This window comes from Solanum verrucosum, unplaced genomic scaffold (genome assembly GCF_900185275.1).
Source record: "Solanum verrucosum unplaced genomic scaffold, falcon-dt-bn FXZP01000006.1, whole genome shotgun sequence".
In the NCBI taxonomy this organism is placed as follows: domain Eukaryota; kingdom Viridiplantae; phylum Streptophyta; class Magnoliopsida; order Solanales; family Solanaceae; genus Solanum; species Solanum verrucosum.
This window is the reverse complement of record NW_026019841.1, coordinates 527,957-536,590: the sequence shown is the minus strand read 5'-3', so window position 1 is coordinate 536,590 and position 8,634 is coordinate 527,957. Positions and strand designations below refer to the sequence as shown.

Sequence of the window (8,634 nt, the reverse complement as noted above, 5' to 3'; positions counted from 1 at the left end):
TTTTAAATGTATATTTTACTTTTAATGAAATGATATGTAACCACACAAACATTTAAGACGTATTTTAGACCACAAATTTCAAAAGTCAGTCTTTCTTTCTTAAACTCAATGTCAAGTTAAATTACAATCACATAAATTAGAAACGAATCCATGTTTTCCATTTGATAATACCAAATCAAGTTATTAAGAGAGTCAAAGAAATCTGCATATATTATGAGTAAATAATTATATTGAGCAGTAGTTATCTCCCTGATTATATGCTAATAATAACAATGAAAGGTAGTACTTACATCAATAAAATAGGCTGAAAATAGTAGTCTACATATAGTAGTTTGATAAAGTCAAATAAGTTTTTTATTTTTTTTATAAAAAATAATTCCTTCCTAAGAGCTTCCACTTTTTGTTCTCTTGATGACTTGAACTTACAATCTTCAAATTGAAAGTGAGGTGTGCTTACTCTGCCAGCAACACCTTCTTGTCATAAAGTCAAATAAGTACATCTGTACCATTTTATGTGGCATCATTTTTTTAAATGGGCTCCAAAAAAGATGTCACATTTCTATAGTTAGAAACAGTTTACCTTTAAAATTCCTCTTTAACCTTTAATGAAATGATTTATAATCACACAAATATCTGAGAATTGTTTTAGCCCACAAGATTAAAAAATGTTCCTTTTTATTTTAAATATCGTGTCAAGTTAAATGGCGCACATAAAATAAGATGGGAGAGATTTTTTTATTTTTTTTTTAAGAAATGAGAATTTTTATTGATAAACTAATATGAGTACAATTATGTTTCTCCCTTAATTCTACTTTTTAAAGATTTATCCATGATCAGAAGGTCATTAGTGACATATTTCTAGAACTATGATAATTTAAATTTAATCTCTTTATGAATATTTTATGAATTTGCGAAATATTTGAGATAAAAGAGAAAATTAATTTGTGTAATTGCATAAGTGAGTCGTGAGTCCTCCGTGGTTTGTAATTTTCTCACGCGGCAATTAAGTCAAAGTCGTCCACCTCATTATGTCCCACGAACACTTGAACAATACTATTATAAAAATTGTCTATTCGCTTTGTTATTTCTTCCAATTTTAATTTTGATTGCAATTAATTGCCTAGAAAGCATTTATTGCACAAAGCTACATTATTTCACTCTCGTAATTGTACGTACCTTGATATATTTATAGATATAGATATCTTGAGGAACAAGTTTTGAGTGTTTTTTCTTTTAGATCAGACGACGACGACGAAAGATGGCGGGTGGTGGTGGTGGAAGATCGTTGGAGCAAACGCCGACGTGGGCGGTTGCCGTTGTTTGTTTTGTGTTAGTTGCAATATCTATTGTCATTGAACATATTATCCACCTTATTGGAAAGGTAACAATATTTTATAACATATATAAAAAAAAAAAAATTATAGCATAATTAAACCTTTAACACTTGTTGTTTTAATTGATTGCAGTGGTTGAAGTCTAAAAATAAAAGTGCCTTGTATGAAGCACTTGAAAAGATCAAAGCAGGTTATACACGTTTCTTAAATTTTAGCCCATACTGATTCTGCCTGTAATCGGAAGAAATTACCAAACTAACAATAAGATTTTATTTGTTTACAGAGCTTATGCTGCTGGGATTCATATCATTGCTGTTAACAGTAGGACAAAGTCCAATTTCGAACATATGTGTATCAGAAAAAATAGGAAATTCATGGCATCCATGTAGTAAGGAAGAAGAAGATAATATAATTTCAGAAGATTCGTCGTCTGAGCAACACCGTCGGAGACTTCTTATGGAGGCCGCCGGTGGTGGCGTTCGACGAATATTGGCTGGTGGTGGTGGAGATGACAAATGCGCTGCCAAGGCATGACTTTAATTTTCATAATTAATTCTAGTTATCTATTTTGAACAATTTTTTTGAAACATATGAGACTTTCCTCGAAAGTTCCTTTATAAAAGGGTCTAAAATAATGATCTAGTTTCTTTTTTTTTTTTTTTTTTTGGTAACACTTTAATTTCAACTTTCCATGTGACATGTTTAAGGTTATAAAATTAAATGGCATTTTGGTATATTTGACATAACTTTAATTTAAAATCACAAGATTGAAAAAATAGTTATTTAAACACTTAATTATAAATTAATTTTCTATGATAGAAATAGTAGGATTTTTTCTTAACTTATTTTTAAAAAAATATATTTTTGCAGGGAAAAGTACCATTTGTGTCTGCTGATGGAATTCATCAATTACACATTTTCATCTTTGTGCTGGCTGTTTTTCATGTCCTCTATTGTATTACAACTTTGGCTTTGGGAAGAGCTAAGGTAATTTTTTTCCACTTTTTTCTATTTTGAAAGTCCGTATACGTGACGTCTTCTTTTTGATAACAATTGAGAGGTTGTAAGCATTCTTAGTCACAGCTGAAAAAGGTCAATTAGTAAGGCAAGACAATACGTCGCTCTTTGCGAAATATAGCTTACATCGAAATATCTAATTGAGAATAAAAGTACAATACCTATTTTGTTTTTGTTTTTTCATATTTTTTTGTTTGGGGTATTTTCAGATGAGAAGTTGGAAGTCATGGGAAAATGAAACCAAAACAGCTGAATACGAATTTTCTCACGGTAAATAAAATTCAAATTTGCATCATTTTTTAACATTTCATTTTGAATATAGAGGATATTTATGTCTAATAATAATCAGTTACGTATATATATTTGAAAAAGTAAAATATTCTAGAAAAAGTAATTAATTGATGATTATGTTATATACGTGGCAGATCCTGAGAGGTTTCGATTTACCAGAGAAACATCATTTGGAAGAAGGCACTTGAGCTTTTGGACCAAAAATCCTGTCCTACTTTGGATTGTAAGCACATACTTATTTAAAGCTCCATAACTTTTCCTTTTCCTATTTTTAACTTGGGCTCATTTAGTGTGAGGGATAAGCATAAATAGTCTTGGGATAAAATTTAGATGTCTTGTTTGATTGACCTGTTTGGGATAACTTATTCCACCATTTATAGCATAGTGATGAGATAAGTTATCTCATACACATGATGGGATAAGTTATCCCAAGATAACTAACCTCAGGATAGTTTATCTTGGGATAACTAGTTCCCAACCAAACGACCCCTGATAGTATAAATCTTAAAAGATAGTCCTATCATTTTAATTTATTATATACTTTTGCTTCCCGATAGTCTATCTATCTAAATATTTTTAAAGCTAAATTGTGTTACATTAATTTAATATTTTAAAATTAATATTAAAATATTTAAAATATATATATAATTTGTATTTTTTCTTAAATATATAGATAATACAAAAATATATTTATAATATAGATCAAAATTTATATAATTTGAATTTAAAAAAAATGACAGAGTAATATAAATTAAGGTAGAAGAGAAATAATTACTTAAATTATCATAATAAGTGAAGTGAGTATTATGAAGACATCAAACGTGTTATAATCAATTAAATTATACTAATAATGCAAATTAGTGGAATGAATAACAAAAAAGAACGAACCTTCACGTAAATTAGGAAAGGTCAACGAAATTGTTTAGATTATTCTAATTGATATGATTATTATCCTAGTGGACATTACTAGTTTCACACAGGCACATGCATTACATTAGGTAGTATTTGGATCACGCAAATATTATTTTACGAGATTTATGATTTTCTCTATAGTGAAAGTGAATTTTTAGTAATTATAACTCGTATTATATGTTATAAAAAAATTTCACAAATGAATTGCTTTTAATTACAACCTAAATATATTTGGACGATGCAAATCATTTTTTTCCCTTTTGGACAGCTAATCCTAGTTGTTTATTATGGTGAGAAAATTCTCTTTTTTTTCTAATATATTCATAATCATACACGATTGATTATGATTAAGAAAAACAAAAAGCTATTCCATATATAGACTAAGGGACTAAATTAACACCTCAACCGGACGGTCAGTGGCGGAGCCAAGATTTTTAATAAGGGGATTTAAAATTTGAGAAGTAAACACATGAACTAGTGAAAGGGGGTTCGACATCTATTATATATATCTAAAAAATAATTTTAACCATGTATAAACAATAATAATATTTTCCGCCAAAGGAGATTCGGATGAACCCTTAAGTATATGCTGCCTCTGCATCAGACCGGACCCAATAATTATTTCCAATAATACATAATATTATACTGTTCACGTTAATTCTAGAATGTACATACAACATGCTAGAAGGTTGCTTTTATTTTGCAAAACAGATATCAATAATGGAATTGTTTATTATAGCAATCATTAATTCCCTTTTTAGCATGTGTACTAAGTAATCCAATATTTTGTTACAACAATTTTAATACAAAATCGTTCAACGGTGAATATAACTAACTTTTCAATTATTTGACTTTTTCAACAAGCAATTTAGTTTGACTTTTGACTTCAAAATAACAATAGTTATGTATTTTTTTTTTGAACATATTCGTAATTAAGTAACGATCTAAATTATTATCTTAATATTCCTTTTTTTTTCTACTAATTTTAGGTTGCCTATTTTTGCAGGTTTGTTTCTTTAGGCAATTTGTAAGATCTGTCCCAAAAGTTGATTACTTAACACTTAGGCATGGATTTATTACGGTAATAATTAATTTCACGCATGAAAAATAAAAACTAAACTTCATATGCATTTAGTTCTTATTATTATTATTATTATTATTATTATTATTATGAAAATCAATTTTTTTAAACATTTTTTTAATTTGTAATTTTACTAATTTACTATTAAATGATGTCAGGCGCATTTAGCACCTCAGAGCCACCAAAAATTTGATTTCCGGAAGTACATTAAACGATCACTTGAAGAAGATTTTAAAGTGGTCGTAGGAATCAGGTTATTTAATAATTTCAATTTTCATTAATTTTGTAAATATAAATTAATAATTATATTTTATGCTAATATTTTTATTATTTCTTGAATTTTTTTTCAGTCCCCCAATATGGTTCCTCGCCGTGCTCTTCTTACTCTTCAATACTCATGGTAAATACAAACTACTTCACAATATTTCTATAAAGATAATCTTTATCGATAATTAATTTATAATAATAGTTTAATTACTGTTAAATATGTTACTTTAGAGGTAATTAATATTTTTTTAAATGTCTTTGAATCCTATTGCGACATTGGATCCAGTGACCATTTACTAATGTCAATAAAGACTTTTTGTTATAGTGTATATATACAATCACGCGGAGTTAGAAGTCCATTTACGTGTTCGGTGGATAATTTAAATTCTGCATTTTTATTAAGAAATTTATTAACTATATAAAATAATAATTTAAAATTCAGTTACGATCACTGACATTGCTATTTCAAAATTTAGAATTTATAAAATTCAAACTCTAACTCCGTCTCTATATATTATTTCATAAAGTTGCATAATATTTATCAAATTGTTGTTTAAGAAAATTGAGATATTTATATATTGTCATAGAAATTAAACTCATTTAATAAAACCTTTACTTTGATTAAGTGACATTGTATATCATTTCCTAGCAATAATGTTTGACTAACACATGATTTTATTATTAATTTTTGGGCAGGCTGGTATTCCTATCTCTGGCTACCATTCATCCCCTTGATTGTAAGTTGTAGTAGTTCACAAGTTTACTTCTTTCATTTGACATTATGTGAATGTCTCGTTATCATTTTTTCACATCATATATCAATTCAAAGTTTATATATATATATTTCATTTTCCTTGGGTCCATAAACACATCATATTCCATTAACAAAAAAAGGCTTAAATGGTTCATATAGTTGAAAGCTAGAGTAATAATCAATTCACCGACTGATCGTTGATAGAGTGTATTAACAAAAAATAATATATGTATTAATCTTGAGTATATTTATAGTTATTTTTTAGCAGTAAATACAAAAAAAAAGGTATGGATGCAGGTGATCAGTGGCATAGCCACAGCCACCCTGGGGTGTCCAATTGGACATCCTTCGTCGAAATATTACGTTGTATATATATGTCAAATTCTATCTTTCTTTAAAGGATATAAATTTAAAGTTGAACACTCTTGATAAAAGCTATGTCTTTGGTGCAGTAATAATGGGTGTCCATTTGGTTGAAGGAGTTTTGAGTTCGAACCCCCAATAACACAATATTAATAAAATTTCTGACTCCGCCATTGCAGGTGATATTGTTAGTAGGGACAAAGCTACAAGTGATAATTACAAAAATGGGGCTAAGGATTCATGAAAGAGGAGAAGTAGTAAAAGGGGTACCTGTGGTTCAGCCAGGGGATCACCTTTTTTGGTTCAACCGTCCTCGTCTCATTCTTTATCTTATTAACTTTGTCCTCTTTCAGGTAATAATAATTGAAATTAGCTACGAACTCCTTCGTTGTTCATTTAATTGAAATGATCGTAAACAAGATATATAATCATTTTTATTTTTTGAATAAATGCAGAATGCTTTTCAGTTGGCCTTCTTTGCTTGGACTTGGGTAAGCACTCCACTTACAATAACTTTTTAAACCAAAATATTTTGTAAAATAAACGTTAAACAACTTTGGTCTTGTTTAAGCATAAAAATGTGTCGATTAAAATGTTTGTATTTTAATTCTAGAGATCGAAAAATTATTTCGAGACTTGCACTGATTAATATTTTTTTCTTTTGGGAAATACCAGTATGAATTTGGGTTGAAATCTTGTTACCATGACCATACAGAGGATATTGTCATCAGAATAACTATGGGGTAAGAATTGTTACTTTGTAATTAATACTCTTTATTTTTATTTGATGTTTGGCTATATTTTTTTTTATTTCTTATCTTCCTTCAATTCATCATATATGTTGCTCAGACTATCCAAAATTTTTGACGTATACGTGTCGATCCTCCAAAAGTTGTACAATTTTTGAATGATTCTACATCTACCTAATGAGATTTTTGAAGAGTCCAAGCAATGTAACAATTTGTAACATTAACATATTGTAACGTTGTTATTATGAACAGGGTTCTCATTCAGATTCTATGCAGTTATGTCACTCTTCCTCTTTATGCCCTTGTAACACAGGTAATAATTAAATTGTACTTGTATAATTACTCATAATTATTTTTTAGATGATTTGATGAGCGTATAAAATTAAACGGCAATGCTCAAATGTTGTGTATGTATTACAGATGGGTTCAAACATGAAATCAACCATTTTCAATGAAAGAGTAGCAACAGCATTGAAGAATTGGCACCACACAGCAAAGAAACATGTAAAGGATCAAAGCAAGCATTCTAATCCAGTGACACCAATGTCAAGTAGACCAGGGACACCTTCTCATCATGGCATGTCACCCGTGCATTTATTGCGCGGACACTATAGGAGTGATATGGGCAGTCTACAAAACTCACCTCGTAGATCAAACTACGATGTTGATCATTGGGACAACGAGGGCTCACCTTCACCCTCCCGATTTTACCAGGAGGCTGCCGATGGCTCGTTGCACCAAATTCAACTTGGTCAGTTGGACCATGAATCGCAAGAAGCTATCGGGCCTAATTCGTCACAAGTGGTTCCTCTACCACATGAGGGCCACGACCAACATGAGATCACTATTGCTGGATCAAGAGATTTTTCGTTTGAGAAAAGAACAACCAATATATAGATATTATTTAATTAACAAGGGGCACATTATATTCTAGATTTATTTTTATTAATTTATACTTGATTTCGGAGAAATGACGATTGTAAATTTGATCCTAATTGCAACAATGGATCTCTGTAATTATGAGATGGAAAACTTGATCTGAAAATTCTACTAAATGCGAAAAAGATATTTAATTTTTCCATTTTCAATTGTGGTCAGGATGATAATAAAATTGCAGGAGTGCCAAAATGCTAGAGCGGATTAAAATTGGTTGAGTTGTAATGTATTTTCCGAATCTTCATGCTAATCCCCAACGGCCCCACTGTTTTATCCTCACTAGTTTCTGAGAACGTGATATCTAACTTTTTTTAGTTAAAATTTGTATCATAAAATAGTAAATCAAAAATATAAAAGTTATATAACTTAAAGAGAATATTTGTCGTTATCAAAATATTAAAGAAGTTGATCAATTATAGTACTAATAGATAGGCAACATAACCTAATAACATCTTGTGGACCGTGCTTTAATCCTCAAGTAGTACTACGTGGTCTCCTTATATAATTATTCCAAGTTTCCAATAAAACATGACTCTTGCTTTCCTTTCATAATGCCAACAATATATGGGTCTCTTACTCTCCTCTCGCATACGATTTCAAACGTATAATTATATCTCATTGTTTCTATTAAATGTCAATAATTGTAGAAAATTAATTTAGAGCTAGACATTATCTTCTTCCTTCTATCTTCTTCAACATTACAAAGGAGGTTATGTTTACATTAAAAACACTTAATTTTCAATTAATGCTAGGAAGTTGAATCATATAAATTTAATGTCAAGGAGAAGGTGATCGTGCACGAGGAATTGACAGAGACTCAACTTTATCATCACTCTATTTTTTTTATAGTTTTTTTTTTAACCATGTGCAACTAACCGGCATTAATTAAGGAGATGTGGAATTATTTTTAACTCAAACTCAACTTTATCA

General features: G+C 29.5%; 1 protein-coding gene across 1 annotated transcript; it reads left to right on the top strand.

The window, feature by feature from the left end:
* The first annotated feature begins 1,258 nt into the window (after positions 1-1,258).
* Positions 1,259-7,856, top strand: LOC125816174 (MLO-like protein 6). The gene is made up of 15 exons (XM_049495767.1): positions 1,259-1,381; positions 1,467-1,524; positions 1,618-1,862; positions 2,205-2,321; positions 2,561-2,621; positions 2,777-2,865; positions 4,561-4,635; positions 4,794-4,888; positions 4,986-5,035; positions 5,599-5,639; positions 6,199-6,372; positions 6,475-6,510; positions 6,695-6,762; positions 7,021-7,081; positions 7,189-7,856. Exons 1-15 carry the CDS (start codon positions 1,259-1,261, stop codon positions 7,663-7,665), a joined length of 1,770 nt encoding a protein of 589 aa, XP_049351724.1. The 3' UTR covers positions 7,666-7,856.
* The last annotated feature ends 778 nt before the right edge of the window (positions 7,857-8,634 follow it).